Source organism: Cornus florida, unplaced genomic scaffold, assembly GCF_030987335.1.
Source record: "Cornus florida cultivar Cherokee Brave unplaced genomic scaffold, ASM3098733v1 CherokeeBrave_3.0.0_Hap2_Chr06, whole genome shotgun sequence".
NCBI lineage: Eukaryota > Viridiplantae > Streptophyta > Magnoliopsida > Cornales > Cornaceae > Cornus > Cornus florida.
The window spans coordinates 12,207,799-12,230,258 of NW_026775576.1; the positions used below are offsets into that span (position 1 = coordinate 12,207,799).

General features: G+C 36.1%; 1 protein-coding gene across 2 annotated transcripts; it reads left to right on the plus strand.

Moving 5' to 3' along the window:
* Window positions 1-11,946: 11,946 nt before the first annotated feature.
* Window positions 11,947-21,974, plus strand: LOC132311109 (septum-promoting GTP-binding protein 1-like). 2 transcript variants are annotated; one of them, XM_059808842.1, is made up of 6 exons: window positions 11,947-12,534; window positions 12,730-12,850; window positions 13,237-13,333; window positions 13,427-13,466; window positions 20,880-20,959; window positions 21,565-21,701. In XM_059808842.1, exons 1-5 carry the CDS (start codon window positions 12,193-12,195, stop codon window positions 20,931-20,933), a joined length of 654 nt encoding a protein of 217 aa, XP_059664825.1. In that variant the 5' UTR covers window positions 11,947-12,192; the 3' UTR covers window positions 20,934-20,959; window positions 21,565-21,701. The 2 variants fall into 2 exon arrangements, with proteins under 2 accessions (XP_059664825.1, XP_059664824.1); XM_059808841.1 differs by having other exon boundaries at window positions 11,952-12,534; window positions 20,876-20,959; window positions 21,565-21,974.
* Window positions 21,975-22,460: the final 486 nt, after the last annotated feature.

Below are 22,460 nucleotides of genomic sequence, written 5' to 3' on the forward strand. Positions count from 1 at the left end.
ATTGAGGGGAATGGGATTAAAGCCGAAAGCTAACGAGTCATCTTAATGGAAACCCAACCTAGTTGACTGGAGATCCCAAGATCTAGGTTCAAAGGGACAACAGAAATTCTGAATGGCTCACCAGAAGCACTGGGAAGATTTAATCTTCTACCCATTTCTATGATGAGACAGTGTTACTTACAGCGATGAGTAGGATATGCTATGCTTTTAATGACTCTTATACCTTAAAAATTCAAGTGGGGTAGGGTAGGATACTCTTAATAAGAAGTCACCTATATGAGTGTGAAGTGGGGCCGCTTCTATGAAAACTTCTAAGGCTAAGTTTTCTAAAGCTCTCATGAAATACCAGGCGTTGTTCAGGGCTATATGAACACAACCATGAGAACCGACTCTGTGCGGGAAGGAACTGTGTGTTTACTATTGTCTTGGTTTACATAAATGGCTGAACAGTTCAAGACATCATGTTCACTGGTTAACCAGTAAATCCGATAGTAATACACTAGGGAAGGTTCAAGGCCAAAAGCTACCTATCCCGATGCAGTAACTTTCCAATAGTACTCTCTATAGTGTCTGTATCTTCTCCTTTTGTAATCTGCGCAAATTTTCATTCATGTGGGGGATTGTTGGAAACGGCATTAGAAAACGCAAACTTTGGAAGGATTTTTAAAAGATTCCGCTAAGAATTTTTTGCGAATCTATTGACGAGCGCGTTCCTCTCTGCGAGGAGATGAACGTGGTATATTTATTTTCTCAAATCCGTTTCGGGGTGAATGAGAAATTGGCTCCAAAGTAAGTGATTTATAAAGCCTAAATGGGTGTGAATAAAGTAGGAAATGCTTGTCCCACATTGAAAAAGTAGCAAAGCAACCTTGAGTATATATATGTGTAGTATGGGATTTGGGTTTGGGCCCAAGGGCACCCAAGTTTTTGAGAGGGGGAGGACCTAGGCTAGCCTAGATCCGAACCAACTACCACACACGCGCACGTCGCCCGCCATGTCCGGGCTTGGGCGGGGCGGGGCTTAATTGTAAAATGGGTCTAACCTTTTTACACAAAGTTGGACTGGGCCTGTATGGTTGAAATTTATTTTATTTGTCTACTGGACTTATTTAAGTGGGCTTGCGGGTGGAGCACGCTGGGCTGGGCTGAATTAATGGCCGAAGTTTGCTTGCTGGGCTGGATCGGATTAATTTGTTTTGGGTTTAAATTCAAATTAAAAACCATAAAACAATTTTTATTTGAACAAAGGGTTGCACCTTTTGAACCTAAATCAGTTTTGGCTTTCTAATGTCTCATTGGTCCACAATGGTTGCATCCATTTGGAATATGGGTGCACCCATTTGGAATAGGCACCATTAAGCCTATAAATAGCCCTCCATGGATTCATTTCAATATACCAAATTCAGAACAAAATCTTCTCTATTCTGAATTTACTTCTCCCTCTTTTTCTTTTATAATCTGTTTGGGTTCGACCCTAACCAATTAGGTTCAAACCTTAGGGATTCTGTTTGGGTTCAACCCTAACTAATTGGGTTTGAACCTTAGTCACTCACTTCGAGTCCGAATCCGAGTCTGAGAGTACTTCACCGAGCCGGTTCGCCTATTCCATTGGTTTGAAGTGCTACTACCAAAGGAAGAAAAGTCGTTGTATCCTGGGAGATAGACGCCGAAGAGTCCGTTAGCACCGTAGCGGGACGTATCTGTCTTAAGGCTATAGAATTAAATTCTAGCCTCGACTTTAACAAGTTCTTTTATTTTATAATTTTATTTTCTTGATATTAAACTAAATAAATATATATAGATTATTATAATAAATATTATATTCACAAATAATATTTAAATAAATTATACTATAGTATATGATACATATTTACTCCACAATCTTAACATTATATTGTAATATTTGAGACACCTACGATGTACATAGAAAATCAAAAGAAAACCCTAGCACATCAAATATTCTCTTTCTCAGTCAATTGTTTCTGGAGAGTAGGAAAAACATTTGGACTGTGAATTTGAGGATTACGCTCATATTTCTACCGCACGATTGATCAAGGCTGTGTTGGCACCTATGAAGCACAGACACCCCTTCTAAGAGTCCCGTACCAGTGTTGGACACGCGTGTCCGAGGTTTGGACACGTGTCCGACACTTTTGTGAAGTGTCCATATTTTATTTTTTATTGGACACGGTTGGGACATGCAGAAGACACTTACCGGACACTGCGGGATATATTTTGTAATTTTTTTTAAGAAAATTGGGGTAACTAATGTAATTTTAGAAGTTTAACTCTTTGACTACTTTTATTAAATTTTATAATTCCTTTATATTTATTTTTTATTTGATTCATTCATATCCATACTGGAATTAAATAAACTTTTAGACCGTTGCAAGAAAAATAGAGAGAAATTAAAACAATTATATTTGTGGATGTGTGTAAAATATAAACTGTAAAGATGTTGATAACTTTACTTTGTTTCTGCTTACATCCTTAGGGTCCGTTTGGCATGCGCTTTGTTTTTGGCGTTTTGTTTTTGGCTAAAACAGAAACAGTGTTTTTGTTATAGGAGTGTTTTTGAAAAAATTCGAAAGCTCGTTTGGTAATGATGTTTTGCTGTGGAAATATCGGAAACAAAAACATGTAAAACATGTTTGGTAAGTCATGCGTTTCAAAATTTTTGAAAATAAAACATGTTCGGTCAGTCCAACTGCTGCCAAAAAAAATAAAACATAAACAAAAAAACATGTTTGGTTATCATTGTTTTTAATTTGTTTTTATAAATTTTAAGTATATTTATAAATAGTTATCATATTTTTAATAGATATGAAGAAATTTGTACCCACAAACATATATATATATATATATATATATATATATATATATATTAATTTTTGCAATAACCTATTTACAAGTTGTTTGCAATAACCTACTTTAATTTTATTATCATTTTACCTATATAGTCCAACACAACATTAAAAATAAAAACATCTCTAGGCACATTTATATTACATGAGAGTCAACATTTGTAAAAAAAAAAAATTGCAATAACCTATTTACAAGTTCTTTACAATAACCTGTTTCAATTTTATTATCCTGTTACCTGTATAGTCCAACACAACATTACCCTATAAAAACAAACCCAACTAAAAGCATAATTGGAATAGAGTGTATATCATTTACAAGTGCTTAAACATTCAACCAACAAATTAAACAAGTTTAAGTTCTACATTAAATGTTTGAAACACAGCATTAACAATACATAGTTGTCACTATAAATTAATAATAAGTTCATAAAGTGAATGACAATGGCTACGACACATCATCTTCATAACAGCATGTATCTTCATAACAGCATATGTGGCCTTCAAGAGAGCATCAACACACTTCATATCTACAATAATAACATTTAAGTTGAAATATATTAATAATAATATCAACCATTTGGTTTAAATGTTGTGTCAATACGATTACCAACCTTAACTTGTTCCTCCATAATATCACAGAATTTTTCAATGAGTGAGTCATCCCATAACAATTTTCCATCTTTCGTAACTTCAACCATCTCTTCTTTTTCAATTGTGAGATCATCACCACATTGTTCCACATTCTCAACATTCATATCCATCTAACAGATTAATAACAATACTATAATTAATAACAACAAAATAATATATATTACTTCAATAACTCATGTTATTACTTCAATAACTCAAAGCCCTATAAGTTCTTCCATTATTCAATGAATGATTTCTTACTATTTTCTTAGAAGCCACACAAAATGTATAGAATAATTAAAGTCAAAATAAATAATTCTTTATATTGACAATGAGTAACAATGAGTAATTAAATCGTTTTGAAAATATAAAATAATAAGGATTTATAAAAGAATAATCTACATAACATGGTGGAATACCCAGTCAAATAACCGAATAGAAGAACCATGAAGGACCTTAACACAGAAAGGAATGACTTTGTACCACATTCATTTAGCTCACAACACTATCTTAGATTCTTACAAATTTACTTAAAAAAGAAAACCTCAACAATTAGTCAATGTCAAACCCTCAAGCTAAAGGTACTTGGAGAAATACTGAAATTCAACAGATGCCCGAGTTTGGATCTTTACCTGTCAGATAATTAGAAATTTTTTTGCACAAATGTACAATAAAATACTCGAAGTTCATTGCCAAGAAGATGATAAATTTTTTTAATAAGTCATTGCCAAGAAGATGATAATCAAGACAAAAATAGATCACTATACAATCAAGACCCATTTAAGGGTTGAAATCACAGTTGTGAGATTTTCCTCTTCTTCACTAGGCATCCAAATGAAGCATAATAGTAGTATCAGACATAAAATCACAAGCTAGCTTGGAAATGGTACTACTGTGGGAGGATAGAATAGTACAGAAGTCTCTGAAAACTCAATTGTGTATTAATAGAACATAAAGAAATGGTTAAACTGCCAGTAAATGACTTGACTTGGAATAAGAAGCTTCTTAGCTAAAGAGAGAGTTTTCAGGTACAAAAGAAACTTGTAAATTGGAGAACGAAAACTAAAGGATAAACCTTACAACAAAGTCTAAACCATTATACTGCAAAAAATGAAAAAAAAAAAAATTAAAATAAAATCTGAGATTCATCCAGCTGAGTGTTCTCACTTGTCAAACAAGTGGATGAAACAAGAAAATGTGTCACATGATAAAGTCCTTCCCAACTCAAGCACAGTTGAGATTCCTGCCATTTTGGAATTACAAGATAGGTTCAACAACTACCAAGAATTTTTAATAATGACTGGTTAACATGACGATGTGTAGATTGTGATTACCCTAATCAGCTAATTTTTGCATCTACGTGGAAGGCCCTGCTCTAAACTCACATATTGGAAATTGAGAAGGAATCTCCATAATTCCAAAATCATTTTTTTGATTTACAGATACAAAATACAAATGATTGTCATTTAACTGATCATCGTGAAGACTTAAAAGTTTCAATACGGATACATTTGATGTAATAATGGCTAGTGACTGAATATGAGAAACCATGTGTGGGGATCTGTTAGAGCCAAAAAAAAAAAAAAAAAAAAAAAAAAAAAAAAAAAAAAAGGAAAGGAGGGGAGGGAAGGGGGATTTTGATTAAAACACCTATAACGCAGAAGATTAAGATTTTGATCATCGATTAAAGAGCATACATAAGCAGATTTCAAAAACAAAAACAAAAAAAAAAAGAAAAAAAGAATAACCAGAATATAAAAGCATATTTAAACAAAAATGAAATATAAACATTATTAACATGAAAAACAGAGGAGCAGGTAAAGACTAATCTCAAAAACCCACAATACATACAGATATACATATAGATATATATGACCATACTTCCAACGCCAATCATACGATAAGAATCAAAAGCTTGGTGGAAGCCGAAATAACACAAGAGGGGCAAGAACTGTTTCACATAGGAAAACAAAATGGAGGAAAAGATAAAACAAGAGAGAGAGGCATGCACCTGGTTATCGTCAAAGAGATCGGCTAAAAACAGCAGTGGAACCTTGCCTTTCAGTTGTTGCCAAGCCGTCGCCAAGAATCGCCCAGAATTGCCAGACCAAATGAGCAAACAGAAACCCTAAATTGTTGCAACTTTTTGGTTTTATACGTGAAACAATTGTTGTATCCGCTACAGTTAAATAATGGTTTTTGCTTTTCCCGCTACAGCAATTGAGACCCCAAATAAAACCAAAACAACAAAAAACACCAAATTGGTGTTTCAGATTTTGGGCCCAATTTTGAAAATGTTTTACAACTGTTTGAAACACAACAAGCCCAACCAAACATGTTTTGGGCTTAAAAGAGGTTACTGTAGCAAGCCTAAAACAAAACAAAACACTTACCAAACAGGCCCTTATTTTCCACTTTCTAGTAGGAGATCACCCTGGTCGATTTCAATGGAAATGCACTACCACATTCTAGTGAAAAGTCTTAGGACACATGACAGCCAAAGAAGTAAGTGATTACATGCAAAGTCATGGGACACATGGCAGCCTAGGAAGTAAGTGGTTACAAGTGGTTACATGCAAAGTCATGGGACACATCCTAAGAAGTGGGCGGTTACAAGCGGTTATATGCAAAGTCATGGGACACGTGGCAGCCTAGGAAACTGGTCGATTCCAATGGAAAGTTACTACGACATTCCAGTGGAAAGTCTTGGGACACATGGTAGCCAAGAAAGCAAGCAGTTACATGCAAAGTCATGGGATACATGGCAACCTTGGAAGTAAGTGGTTACATACAAAGTCATGGGACACATCCTAGGAAGTGAGCGGTTACAAGCGGTTAAATGCAAAGTCATGGGACATATGGCAGCCTAAGAAGATAGTCGGTCCAATGAAAAAGTACTACGATGTTCCAGTGGAAAGTCTTGGGACACATGGCAGCCAAGAAAGCAAGCGATTACAAGCGGTTACATGCAAAGTCATGGGACACATGGAAGCTTAGGAAGTAAGCGGTTACATGCAAGCTATCATTACTAAATTCTATAAATAGGACATAATATTGTAACTTAGAAGGTCTGCTCAACGCCAAACAAAGCATTTCAATACAACTTTACTTTTCATTGCAATGCATTTTCAATATGATTAGTTTCAGTCCTGCACTTTACTTTTCATTAGATAATTCATTTACTTTCATAAGTAATTTTACAATTCTTCCTAGCCAATTAACTTTCCCAAAGTCCTTTATCAAATGCAAAAAGAACCCAGAGGTGTTTATTCCAGACCTCAACACAATCGCCTGGTCCCGCAGTCTTCTTTCTGGAATATTATTCGGATCCCTCTTTGGAACTATTGCAGTTCTTGGCACGCCCATCCGGTTCCATCGGAACCGGCACCCGCTTTTTTCAGGCCAAACATAGTGGCATGCCCGGTGGGACAACCAGGAAAAGATCTTTCGTATGGCATATCTGAGCTTTGAACATGAAGAGTACTACTGAAGGGTGGCCGAAGAACGTGAACAATATTTTCGAGCTACGTTGCAGGTGCAGACAATGCAGATGCCATATGCACAATCGATGTCTATTCCAGTGGAACAACATGTACAGAATCCTGTGGTAATTCCTCAACAGCTTTGTTATGATGTTTTTACTAACAATTGGCATCATTTTGGGTCTTGTCAGTATACGGCTCAGGCTGGTCAATCAGGAAGTTAGCCATACTTTTCACCCAATACTACTCAACAATCATCCGTTCCGGTGAACAGGCCTAGTACGTTTGTTGAGGGGAGTCCTTCTCATCAGCCTGTGCATTCCATGCCATAGGTGCAAATGGTACAGGTGCCACCTGCATAATACAGCAAATCTTTTTAAGATCTTGCCGAAAGTTTTAGGTAACACAGCAAATATTTTCAAGATCTTGCCAATATTTTAAAGGAACAGGCTATTGAACTTTTTAACCAAAGTTTACGTGCCGCTCTACTGCGTAATGCACTTCAGACAAGCATGGATGAAAGCGAGTTACGAGAGCAATTACGGAAGCCTTACTTTGGTAGAAGGAAGTGGCTCCAAATCTCAAGTACAGACCCTTCCACAAGCTCAGAAACAATCACCACCCGTGGTGTCGATTCCACTGATAGTGAAGTCGATTATGTTAGTAGTGAAGTTGATTCTACCACCACTTCCATCACAGATGCAGGTTCTACCTAAGATGCAGAACCCTTCAGCAACAGGGAAGTGGATTCCACTGGCAGTAGCTCAACCACTTCTATTATAGATGCAGGTTCCGCCTAAGGTGCAGAACCCTTCAATAACAGTGAAGTCGATTCCACCAGCAGTAGCTCAACCATTTCCATCATAGATGCAGGTTCCACCTAAGATGCAGAACCTTTTAGCAGTAGGGAAGTCGATTCCACTGGCAGTAGCTCAACCACTTCCATCGCAGGTGCAGGTTCTACATGAGGTGCAGAACCTTCCACCAACAACAGTCCAGAAAGTTCAATTTCAGGTCCAACAGAATGTTCCATTTTCAAACATTCAGTAGCCTACAAGCACACCACCAAGGCCACTTATGGCCTTTCCAATGGCATTCGAAATTGAACGCCCTCCAAGGAAACCTCCCAATCAAGGAGTAAATCCAATCCGCCGGAAGAATATTCCTATGGCAAACCTAAACCCAATTCCGGTGGTGTTTGGGGGGCATCCAATGGCCAACCAACCCAAAGATTGGCCAAAAAATACAAGCCAACTTACTAACTTCTCCCAGCAAGACTGTGGCTTGGCCATGAGGAAGGTCAACAAACCTTTCCATAGGAAGCCGTTATCACTTCTTCCATTGGAAGAAGTTTTCCACAGCCAGATTTTCCTTCGAAAACGGCACAAGCTTCTCAATCATTGTATATTCTTCCGCATGAAGAATATAATGGTCATAGTATTTTTCTTCCAATTTTAGAAAAAAATGCTACTATTTTATTTGTCCCAAATTCACATCTTGTGAATTTTGGGGGGCAAAACTTGGCCAATCAACTATGTATTTGGCCTGAAGATGTACAAATTCGTCCTCCTCGTAAACCTCCAGACCCCGGGGTGCAACGAAATTAGACGTGAGGCTTTAAATCTTCGTTTTTAGTTAAATAAAGCTGCTTAAAAGTTTTCGGCCCAATAGTACATTCCGACTGAAAAGTTTTACTTGTTCAATTCCTTAACAATAGGAATATCACATGGCAAATGCTCACTCACATCTAAAATTTGATATGCCCTACAATTCTTCAAAGAATATCAGGCACATCAAATTTGAGGGGCAATGTTTACACCCTTATTTTCCACTTTCCAGTAGGAGATCACCCTGGTCGATTTCAATGGAAAGGTACTACCACATTCCAGTGGAAAGTCTTGGGACACATGGCAGCCAAAGAAGCAAGCGGTTACAAGTGGTTACATGCAAAGTCATGGGACACATGGCAGCCTAGGAAGTAAGTGATTACAAGTGGTTACATGCAAAGTCATGGGACACATCCTAAGAAGTGGGCGGTTACATGCAAAGACATGCGACACGTGGCAGTCTAGGAAACTGGTCGATTTCAATGGAAAGTTACTACGACATTCCAATGGAAAGTCTTGGGACACATGGCAGCCAAGGAAGTAAGCAGTTACATGCAAAGTCATGGGATACATGGCAACCTAGGAAGTAAGTGGTTACAATTGGTTACATACAAAGTCATGGGACACATCCTAGGAAATGAGCGGTTACATACAAAGTCATGGGACACATGGCAGCCTAATAAGATAGTCGGTCCAATGGAAAAGTACTACGACGTTCCAGTGGAAAATCTTGGGACACATGGCAGCCAAGGAAGTAAGCGGTTACATGCAAAGTCATGGGACACATGGAAGCTTAGGAAGTAAGCGGTTATATGCAAGTTATCATTACTAAATTCTATAAATAGGGCATAATATTGTAACTTAGAAGGTCTGCTCAATGCTAAATAAAGCATTTCAATACAACTTTACTTTTCATTGCAATACACTTTCAATATGATTAGTTTCAGTCCTGCACTTTACTTTTCATTAGATAATTCCTTACTTTCAAAAGTAATTTTACAGTTCTTCCTAGCTAATTAACTTTCCCAAAGTCCTTTATCAAAGGCAAAAAGAATTCAGATGTGTTCATTCCAGACCTCAACATAATCGCCTGGTCCCGCAGTCTTCTTTCTGGAATATTATTTGGATCTCTCTTTGGAATTACTGCAATTCCTGGCATGCCCATCCAGTTCCATCAGAATCGGCACCCGTTTTTTTTAGGCCAAACAGTTTCTAATTAATTAAAGTATTTCTTTTATTGCAGTAGTTTTTGGGGGAGGTTAGATTTATGGTATTGTGGATTTTGAATATATATATATATATATAATTTTATAGGTGTATCCTCGTCGTGTCCGTGTCTTATTTTTTTTAATTTTGTCGTGTCGCCGTATTCGTGTCGTATCGTATCCCTGTCCCGTGTTCGTATCCGCGCTTCATAGGTTGGCACGTAAAGCATATGCTGGTTCATTTTCGATTGGGATAAAGTTACTTTGAGTAACCGAGACTCGTTATTATTGATGTCCATTATTTCCTACGAGCACCATTCTTAATTTCTCATACACATTAATCCTATATATTTTATCCATACATCCCATATATTTGGGTAAATTGCACTTACTTTTTCTAAAGTTTGGGCAAATTTCATAGAGATGGAGTAATTGGGGTTTATTACTTTCACCTCCCCTAATACAGTTAGTGGGTTAACATACATCATTTTAAGAATGGAAAGTCAATTATGCCCTTCAATATTTAATGAAAATTACTTTACTATCCAACATATATACATATAGATATATACACCCTTGGTTTCTCTCTCTTCCCAGCTAAGCAGTCTCCATCTCCATCTCCATCTCCATCTCCACAAACACACACACACCAACTAGTATACACATGACATGCCACTGCCCTACTATGCATATTCTAGATATGAATTTATTATTAGTAGACTATAGGGTAAAATGCCAAAAAAAAAAAAAAAAATTCTACAAGAAATACTCTAAATTATGGTTTTGTTGCATTTAACCCCATTGCGTCATCTTCAGGTATTGGAAAAAGTAAAAGACCAATTTACCCTTACAGAATTCTACACCGATTTAAACTTACATATTGAATTCAACTCTTACCATCTCCTGTACATATGTTGGTCACCGTACAAAACCAAATCACAGTAACCAACTGGTAGAGAGAGGGAGGGAAAGAAGAGACCAGAGACAAAAAAAAAATTTACATGAAGGTGCTGGATCATGGCTCTGCTGACTTTATGTGGGAAGCCAAAGAGGGCTCTGATGGTGGAAGCAAAGAAATTGACGACTAATAATTCCAGCACCATCCGATATTGAGGGGAGTGAGTTTGATTTGGGGATTCCATTTTGGAATTTGAGAAATTAGGATTCTAAATAATTGGGTTCTTGTTTATATATATATATATACACAAGAGCTTACAAATTTGATGACATATATTTGTGAGTATATATATATGTGTGTGTATATAGATTATAGACAAAATAGTACAGGGTGTACGTCATTTTAAAGAGTTGTTGGTGCCATGGTTATTATAAAGGGCAATAACATCTTTTTATAGTCTTATTGGTATTATAGTCATTAAGTTCTATTTTGTATGTCACGTAATTGTGCATGATCAATTTTACCGGTTTACCGGTGCCGATTGCAGAATGATCGACCGGATGAAACTAGCTGCAATAAAATTTTATAGTTTTAGAAAGTTTTTTGCAATTTTTGTAGTTAGGGAGATTTTAGGAAAACACAAAAACCAAAAAGAAAATCAAAACAATTCAAAATCCTAACCCTAGTTTGCCTGAATTACATGATTTTCACAACATTTCCAAAAAAAAAAAAAAAAAAAAAAAAAAAAAAAGTCACAGGAATCAGTCTTAAAAATCAGAAACCCCAACCCTAATTTATTCAGAGAAACGGAAGTAGTAAATAGATACAAAAATAAATAAATAAATAAAAAATCGCTGCTAATTCTGCAAATTGACGAGGTGATTGGAAAGCATGTGACTGAAACCGATGGGATTAGAACCGGAATGAAGGGCAATTTGAACCTGAGGCCCTTGCAACTCTTTGTGGCTCATCTTCTGCATGATCAATTTCATAATCTCCTTGCCTTTGAACAACGAATTGAGCTATCCAAACGAGACCAAAATTGAACTTGAAGAGAAACATCGCGACTGGATTCCAGAGACGGGTCTCAAAAAAATTGATCTTCATTTTTGCACGATCAATTTCATAACCTAAGGGTAACATGGTCATTATATCAAATTTGGTTAACGGTTCTAACGAATAGAATACGGCAAGGGTGTGAGCGAGAAAAAGTGTCCTTGGGAGTGGTCAAAATAATAAACCTATACATTGACCAAAGTATCTCTTACATTGACTAAAATACCCAATTCATACATTGACTAAAATACCCATCTATCCAAATATCATCTACTCCCCATAATTGAAAAATAAACTCACTGCTGAAGCCGGCAAAATTGACTGTTCTGGTGTGGACAAAATACGGTCGCAATACAACTTCTTAGCTTTGGTTGGTTCAATTGACCAGACTCCAAAAAAAACCAAAACTTACAACAAAAGGTATGACAGAACAAGAAGCCACCATATGTTATGATGCCTCAAAGAATTCATGAAGCCACCGGAAAGATGACACAACTTCGCCGGAAAATCCTTCGTATCAACATTAGGTGGAGTATACTCGAAAGGGAATCAATTTTTTGTCGATTCTTTCATTTCATTTGGGATAGAATTCTTGTTTGTTCCATAGGGAAGCCAGTTCGGTATCGGCGTTTGTCTCGCCGGTCTTCTTCTCCGGTGATGGATATTCTCGAGTCCGGCTTGGAGCCAGAGGACCTCACAACTACGTGTAGCGGTTATGATACTGATTCGGATATAGTGGATTTGAAGATCACTCTATTGGGCGATTGCCAAATTGGAAAAACAAGCTTTGTGGTCAGTGATTTAAATTAATTTGTTATTTTTAAATATACTTCATTTTGTAATATGTTTATATGTGGTATGTCTGTATATGTGTTTATATATAGATATATATCATATGAATATACGATTATCTCTGAAATATATTAGTTGGACAACTTAATGGGTAGGCAATTGACACTTTCTCTCCTTTGTTTTTTTTTTTTCAAGATCAAGTATGCAGGGGATGAACCGGAGAAGAGAGGTTTGCAGATGAGTGGATTAAATTTAATGGATAAAACATTAATCATTCGAGGTGCAAAGATTGCTTTTAGAATCTGGGATGTTGGAGGTATTCTGATTAATTAATCTTTTTGACTATTATCAAATTTCATGTGTATATTCAGTTTTGGTATTATTATTTTTCTAGGGGAAAATGCCAAAAAAAAAAAATGAAAAATTTCATTTTTTTCACAAAATTTACATATACTATTTCAAAATTAGGCAGACACAGATGAAAAATTGGCTTGTAATTTTTTTTTTTTTTTTTAACTTGAAATTTCTACAATACCCTTCTTTTTTACAACAAATGTTCTTTTTATTTTCATTTCTTGAGGGGTAAAATAGTAAATTAAATTTATGTTATCTACACTTGATTAGGAGTATTATATCTGCAAAATCCTAAAAGTGGGATTTATACACTTTTAATGTGTTTGGTCCTAACTACTTGGATTTTAGGTGAAAATATGTCGCTTGATCATGTTCCGATCGCTTGCAAAGATGCAGTAGCGATTTTGTTTATGTTTGATCTTACCAGCCGGTGTACCCTAAATAGGTATGTTGGAGTGTTGATGATCATTTAATAGAAAATTTTGAAGTTAGTAGAATAACGTCGCATATGCTGGATTTTTTTTTTACACAATTGCAGTGTCATAGGATGGTATAATGAAGCAAGAAGGTGGAATCAGGTACTATGTTAATAATCCTCAAATACAAGCAAGCATGCTATATAGGGTTAAGTGCCAAAAAAACACCCTTATATTTTTTATTTGGTGCAAATAGCCTTTGGAGACTTGAAATGACGATAATACCCTCATTTTAGTAGAATAAATTAATAAATATAAATACAAGCCATGTAAAATGACTATTTTTTCCAATTTATGTAGGAGTTTGTTTATTCGGAACAACAGTTAAAGGGTGAAATTCCCTCACCTCCCCTGAGGTTTGTCCACATATCTCCCAGATGAAACTTCGGCCAAAACTATCTCTAATCTCCTCTAACTCAAAGTGAAAGCACTATTCTACCCTTTATCAATTATTTTCTCCTAGTCCTATCCTTCTCACCCAGCCCAAACCCAAGAACACCCACTGTACCACCTCCTCTCTCTTTCTATTCTCTCTACAAGAAATCACCCTCCACCCACCAAGCCGTCACCAACCAACCACCCAACCCAACCTAACCCTCGTTATTTCCTCACTTTGAGAAGATCAAAAGTTCCGTATTTAGGAATTCATCCTGTTTGGCCTGTAAAAAATCTCTTCCATTGGTCTGGTGGAAGTGTGGGCATGCCAGGAACTCAGGAAGTTCCGAGTGAGAGTCCAAACTATATTCCAGATGGAAATGGAATGGATCAGGCGACTGAAATGAGGTCTGGAATGACCACCTCCAAGGGTTCTTTTTTGTCTTTAGTGACAAAGGACTTTGAGATTTTCTTATGGCTAGAAGTGAAAGGACTTGAAGTGCTAGACTGAAAGTAATGAATTGAAGGTGCATGACTTAGAAAGTAAAGTGCTCAAAGATAACTTGCATTACTGAAGATAATTGAAGTACATTGCATAAATTGAAAGATAAAAGATATACAGTTGCAGGAATTGAAAGATAAATGAAGTGTTGTAGTTGTGTGTGTGTTGAGGAGTGCTTTTAATTAACAATAACATGCCTTATTTATAGAATTTGGTAATGGCAGTTAACGTGGGCAGTTTCATTGCCAACTTTAGATGCCCCCAAGTGGATTGATTGGATTCATGCCATGTGTCCTACTGTATTCTTCAGCCTTCTGTTGCTTACACATGTATGATTATGTTTTCTTACATTTCTGCCATTTTCAGCCATTTTCAGCATGACTTTCCATTGGTCAGGAATAACCGCTCTTCCAATGAAAATCCTCTACGTGTCCCATGTTTTCAGGTTCTACGCTAAACTTGTAGCCACGTTCTGCCATTTTTGCTACTTATTCTCATGACATACCACTAGAATCTTACAAATTCCATTGGAATAATCCCTCTTTGATTGGAAAATCTGTCATATGTCCCACTTGGAAGTCATGTCTTCCAACTGCTTACTTCTTGGCCTGTCACGTATCCTAGGATTTTTCACTTGCATGTAACTGCTTGCTTCCTTGGCTGCCACGTGTCCTATGACTTTTCCTTTGCATTTAACGTTGATTCCTTGGCTTCCACGTGTCCCAAGGTGGTTACTTCACCAAATTGTTTTCTTAGATGAATCTACATGTTGCTTTATGATTGCACGCATGTCTGCATATCACCCTTCCATTGGAATCGGCCACAAGAACTTTCTATTGGAAAGTGACCGATAATTATGGAGCAAATAGTTATAGTTGTGGCCCTTTTATTAAGCCACCTGTCTAACTTGGATTGGTTTCTAGCTAAAGTCTTTAGAAGATAGTGATTTCCATTGGAACATCGTAGTATCTTCCATTGGAATCGACTAGGCAACCTTCCATTAGAAAGTGGCTGATAATTATGGTATAAACATATACCCCCCAAATTTTATGTGCATGATATTCTTTGAAGAATTGCAAGGCAAATAAAATTTTAGATATGAGTGAGAATTTGGAATGTGATGTTTTTGTTCGGTAAGGAATGGGACAACCAAAACTTTCAGCCGGAATGTACCATTTGGCTGAAAACTTTAATCAGCTTATTAACTAGGTCGAAAGTTGTAAGATTTAGGATTTGAAGCCTCCGGTCAAATTTCGTTGCCTCTCAGGGTTTGGAGGTGTACGACGAGGACGAATTTGTAAATCTTCTGGCTAAATACATAGTTGATTTGCCAAGTTTTGCCCCCTAAAAATCACAAGATGTGAATTTGGGAAAAATAAAGTACTAGAATTTTTTCCAAACTTAGAGGAAAATACTATGATATTTATATTCTTCAGGTGGAAGAATATACAACAATTAAGAAAATTGTGCCATTTTTGAAAGAAAATCTGACTGTGGAAAATCTTTTTCCAATGGAAGAAGTGGTAACGGCTTCCTATGGAAAGGTTTGTTGACCTTCTTCATGGCCAAGCCTAAGTCTTGCTGGAAGAAGCCAGCAAGTTGGCTATGATCAAGTACCATATGTTGGGGTAATGAAATTGTATTTTCTGGCTAACCTTTGGGTAGGTTGTCCATTGGATGCCCCTTAAACACCACTGGAAGTGGGTTTAGATCTGCTAGAGGAGTATTTCTTTGGCAGATTGGATTTACTCCTTGATCAGGATATTCTTTTGGGAAAACTACCCCCCCAAACGCTATTGGATATGTGTTTGGGTCAGACAGAGGATTGTTCCTCCATCTGATTTGGTTACCTCCTTGGTCAGGAGGTTTTCTTGGAGGGCGTTGCCTTTCAAACGCCATTGGAAAGGCCATGAGTGGCTTTGGTGGCATGTTTATAGGTTGTTAAATGTTCCAAAGTGGAACATTCTGTTGGTCCTGATGAGGAGATGGTTGGACCACTTTTGATGGAAGATTCTGTACTGAAGGTAGAATCTGCACTTGCGATGGAAGTAATTGAGCTACTGCTGGTGGAAGGTTCTGCACTTGAGGTTCCACTTGTAGTGGAACTTGAACTGGTGGTGGAATCGACTTCACTGCTAGTGGAATCGACGCCATAGGTGGTAGTTTTTGCAGAGCTCATGGAAGGGTTTGTACACATTGTTGGAACCTTTTTCCATTCTACTATTACATTCCAAAGACATTCTCGGAGTTTTTCCTTGAATTCTCAAAAATATTGCTCACGTTTGTCGGCTATCCTTCGATAGTACTCTTCACGTACTTTGGCCATCTCTTGGTAGAATTCGTCACGCCATTCATCAATGTACGTCTGAAATGTGTTAGTTATTAGTTGAATTCCACTTTGTGCCATAAGAAAGATCTTTTATCGGTTGTCCCACCGGGTATGCCACCAATATGTTTGGCCAGTAAAAAATCTCTTCCACTGGTCTAGTGGAAGTGCGGGCATGCCAGGAACTCAAGAAGTTCCGAGTGAGAATCCAAACTATATTTTAGATGGAAATGAAATGGATCAGGCGACTGAAAGAAGGTCTGGATTGACCACCTCCAAAGATTATTTTTTGCCTTTAGTGACAAAAGACTTTGAGATTTTCTTATGGCTGGAAATAAAAGGACTTGAAGTACTGGACTGAAAGTAATGAATTGAAGGTGCATGACTTGGAAAGTAAAGAGCTGTAATATATCTTGCATTAATGAAGATAATTGAAGTAAATTGCATGAATTGAAAGATAAAAGAATTACAATTGAAGGAATTGAAATATAAATGAAGTGATGTAGTTGTATGTGTATTGAGGAGTGCCTTTAAGTAATAATAACATGCCTTATTTATAGAATTTGGTAATGGCAGTTAGCATGGGCAGTTTCTAGCCTTCATAGTGCTTACACGTGGATGACCATGTTTTCCTACATTTTTGCCATTTTTAGCATGACTTTCCATTAGCCGGGAATAACCACTCTTCCAATGGAAATCTTCTACGTGTCCTACGTTTCCAAGTTGTGCGCTCAACTTGCAGCCACGTTATGCCATTTCTGCTACTTATTCACATGACATTCCATTGGAATCTTGTAAATTCCATTGGAATAATCCCTCTTTGATTGGAAATTATGCCACGTGTCCCACTTGTAAGTCATGTCTTCCAACTGTTTACCTCTTGGCCTACTATGTGTCCTAGGATTTTCCACTTGCATGTAACTACTTGCTTCCTTGGCTGCCACATGTCCAATGACTTTCTACTTGCATGTAACTACATGCTTCATTGGCTGCCACGTGTCCTATGACTTTCCACTTGCATGTAACTAGTTGCTCCTTGGCTTCCACATGTCCTAAGGTGGTTACTTCACCAAATGGATTTCTTAGATGAATTCATGTGTTGTTTTATGATTGCACCCATGTCTGCATATCACCCTTCCATTAGAATCAGGCACAACAACTTTCCATTGGAAAGTGACTGAGAATTATGGTGCAAATAGTTATAGTTGTGGCCCTTTTATTAAGCCACGTGTCCAGCTTGGATTGGTTTATAGCCAAAGTCTTTAGAAGATAGTGATTTCCACTGAAACATCGCTGTACCTTCCATTGGAATCGACCAGGGCATCCTTCTACTTGATAATGGCTAATAATTATGGTGTATACACTTCCCTTTTTCTCTCTAAATATCTGTATCTATATACTTATTTAGTGGCGATGAAGCGATCAATTACTAGTGATGAAGATCTGGTCACTAGCGATGACAAGAAAATGAAGAAGAGGAGGAGCCAAAGAGATAGGCGTATATGTTGATGGACAAAAACTTGTTATATGAGGTGTAGAAGCATGTAAACACTCACGCTGGCCACTGCAGCATGTGTCAGCAAACAGTGGCATTCGACGGTGCAGGATGAGCATCTCTGGGAGCTGATATGCACCAGACACTGGCCAACACCGGTTATGGTAGCCAACAGCTCCACTCGGTGGTTCTTACCCTAGGTGGTTTCTCGCGCCTCCACTCTCTCTACCTTTGGGCCCTCTCTAAGTTGACTTCTTCCTCCTTCCCCTCTTCTTCCTGCACCACCTCATTCGCATATCCTTGTATGCCTCCTCCACAGCTTCCGATGGTTCCAGCGAAGCCCCTCATTGCTAAAACTCAATGGGGAAAGTATGGGGTTCATCTCTCGCTGTCTCTGCTCTCAATTCATTATTACGAGAAGATGAATTTCAATAACCAAAGCAAATGACTTCAATAAAGCTTCAATTTTTCTTCGCTATCTTGATTTTGATTTTGTTTTGGTTTTTCTTTTAATTTATATCATTATATGTGTTTGCTTGACCAGAACTGCAGGTGTTAGTTTCTTCATTTTTGAGATCCTTGTAAATTTATATATGAATAATACATTATGTTATGATTCTATAATTAAAGGTTTGATTGTGATTTTTATTTTAATTTGTTTGTTGATTAAATTGAGCCTCCCTCTGTGATGTGCGTGTTTTGGATATGAGGAAAGTGAGGGAAAAAGAAAAGTTTTTGGGTGGGAGTGGTGGTGGTGCGAAAGTAGGGGCGGCTCAATGTAACTCGGAGTCTTAGGCAAAAAATAAAAAGTGGCCTTTTCATATCATAATATGCAATATATTAATTATTAAATAATAATTAATTAAAAATCATCCTTGTTACTTTTTGAGATGCAAACTTACTAATTAAATTCTTATATTCAAGTGTGGTTAAATCTAATTAGACCATTTTCTCCTAATAAATCTCTTACCTTTGTATCAATATTTTTCTATTGTCCAGGATCATATATATTTGTGGGAATAGTCTTAAAATATGATTTTCGATTACTTGTTTCACTTTCTTTCAATTCTTTTTGTTGTTCTTGATTATTATTGTGAATCAAGTCATTAGTATTTTTTTTTTCTTTCACTATTATATAATCTTCTAATTCTTTTAAATGATTTGATTGTTCATTTGCTGAACTTTTACCTAAATTTTTTGTTAGGTTTTGATTATTAGTTGTAACAAATTTATCAATAGCTCCCTTTTGAGATTGAATTAGTTTATCTATTCTTCTCTTTTTTTTTTTTTTTTTTAAGTTTTTCAAATCCGGATTCATACTTTCTAGCCGACATATTAAAAAATATGGGTAAAAATAATCACTAAGACTCACAACTCATAAACAAATATAAAAATATATGAAAAACATATATATATATATATATATATATATATATATACAAATTTATAATAACAAAAGTTAGTAAAACTAAAAAATAATTAAAGAAAAAAAAACAATATAACCTGATTTAGAAAGCCCCAATTCAATACTGTTGCAAATTCTTCGATAAAAGAAAAGTGTGTTCAAATTGAGATTTGAGACTAATGAATATTGAGTACAGAATAAAGGAAATTATAAAGTTGTAATGAGAGAGGACTGAGATAGGAGATGACTTGTAACTTATAAGTAACTTGTTGAGTTAATCAAAATGAACGTAAGGTTAGGAATACAAATAAGAATAAATAAAAAAAATAAAAATCTAGAAAAAGAGAATATGGAAAGTTTCTTCTCTTCTCCATACAACGGCTAAATATTTATTGTAGTGCAACTTACCAAAAAAATATTAAATATATATAGTGCTGGTGAGTGGTGTAAAAAAAAAACGTTTATATGACAGAAAAAAGAAATAAAATATTAATGAGATATTTTAGGAGATAAAAAATTAATAAAAAAAAAAAAAAATAATAACAATATATCATATACAATAAGAAATTTTTTAGAATTAGTGTTCAATAAGGAAACAATAACAATATATCATATACAAGACAACTATAATATTTTGGGGCCTTTATTGGATGGGGCCTTAGGCGGCCGCCTAACTCGCCTAAGGCTCGAGTCGCCCCTGTGCGAAAGAGGGGAGGGGGTATGGTAGAGTGAGGCGGTGGCGGTCTTGTGGGTTTGGATCAGACAAGGAGAGGACTAGGAGAAAAAAATAAGACAAAAGATGAAGGGCAGAATAGTATTTTCACTTTGAATTGGGGGAGGTTAGAGATAGTTTTGGCAAAAGTTTCATATGGGAGATATATTGACAAACCTCAAGGAGGTGAGGGTAATTCACCCAAAATAAAAATAAGCCTCGTGTTGTATAAAAAATTCCTAGTAAATCCTATATTTTAGCTCTAAAGACAAACGAGTTATACTATTTTTTTTTTTTAAAAGGCAAAGACCTATTTTGAAAAGCATACCGTGAAAAATTGTTTTTTTATTTTTTATTTTTTTTATTTTTTACAAGAATTTGAAAGGGGGGGGGGGGGGTTGTGATTTTAACCCAAAAGTATATGCACATTCTGTGAGGGGCAAAATAGGAACGAAAAGGGTAAAATCGGATTTTCAGATTTACTTTTTGTCAAAAAGTGATCAGAGGGGCTTATTTGCACCTTTTTTTTTATTTATTTTATTATTTTTTATTATTATGGATTGAAATACTCTTTTCAAAAGGAAGGACTCATTGTGCACATAACCTATATTACAGGGGAGTTTTTTGCACTTAATCTATATATATATATATATATATATATTCACATCTCACTTTTTTATGTGGATGATTTTGTAGACAGCAATTCCAATTCTTATCGGGACCAAATTCGATGATTTTGTCCAACTTCCCCTGAATTTACAATGGAGAATTGTGACTCAGGTAATAGATATTGTCCAACATTTTTGCAGCAGTATTTACAATTAATAGTCATTAAGTTAGATGATATAATCTATCATTATCAGAAGAGATGTTACGTATTCGAACCATGTTAAGAACAATATTATAGCTATGTACATAATTACTTAAATTTTTTGACAAAAATTAAAACAAAAAAAAAAAAAATACCATTAGAAAACACATATGCTCATTACCAAAGAACAAGTTGATTTAATTTGGCTCCACAAAATTTAAAAAAAGACTAGCATGCAAATTAAACAATATTATATTGCAAGTGTGTGCCCCCCACCTATATTGGAGTGTGAAATAAGAGAGGAATGCTTGAAAGGCTTGGACGAGCCTTCCTTTTTCTAATTCTAAGACATGTCCAATTTCTCCTTCTCTTTCTTAATTGTCGATTCTTAGAAATGTCCAAACCATCTCTCTCTCTCTCTCTCTCTCCGTGTAGGAGATAAACACAATGGGGCACATCTGGAGCAAAATTATATTTTATATGAGACTCGTAAAAACCTTATTTAATTGCTATTCATTGCAACTTTTACACGTATCGCATGATTTCCATTTTAATATTTATTCATATGATGCAGGCAAGGGCATATGCAAAGGCCATGAAAGCGACCCTTTTCTTCTCAAGTGCAACCCATAACATCAATGTGAACAAAATCTTCAAATTTATAATGGCCAAGCTATTCAACTCGTCATGGACTGTGGAGAGAAATTTGACTCTTGGAGAACCCATCATTGACTTCTAAATTAAACTGTATCTTAGATGTCTCAATCCATTTTGTATATGACTCTATAACCAACACAACATATAGATGGTCATTTTGATTTTTTGCTTTTTCTTTTCTTCTTCTTCCTCGATCTTCTTCTTTTTTCTCCCTTGTTTTCTATTTAATAGATTTTCCTTTTGGTCTTCAATTTAATGTAAGGAAGGATTTGTAATAGTCCATTTCTCCATTGCCTTGTTGCAAAGAGCTGAATTTTCTTATAACAACATTTTTTTTTAATGAAAATTTAGAGTAAGAACACTCAATCGCAAAAATATGCTCTAAGGGTGCAAGCTGGGCATCCCCAACCCGAAATTGACCCTAACCTTAACCCGGAACCAACCTGAAGTCGGACCAACCTGAGTCCAAGTTGACCTCTAGTTTTGCCTGTAAACCTAAGCCCGAATATTTTTGGATCGGTTGGGTTGTCCAGGTTGACTCTTTTTTTTTAGAGTGACAGAAGGGGCAGGGTTCGGTTGACTCTCTCTCTAAAACATGGTGAAAAAAAAAAAAAAAAACCAGAAAGGCAGATTAATGTGATTCACTTCTATTTGAGAAAAATGGGTAAGAAAACAGAGTTGAGCCTTGAAGGAAGTGGAAGACAGAGTTACAAGAAATAGTAGGAAAAGAGTGATTCACGCCCATGGATGTTTCATCTATTGGGGAAATGGAAGTTTTTTAAACTTTATGATTCAAATAAAGATCTTGATTCA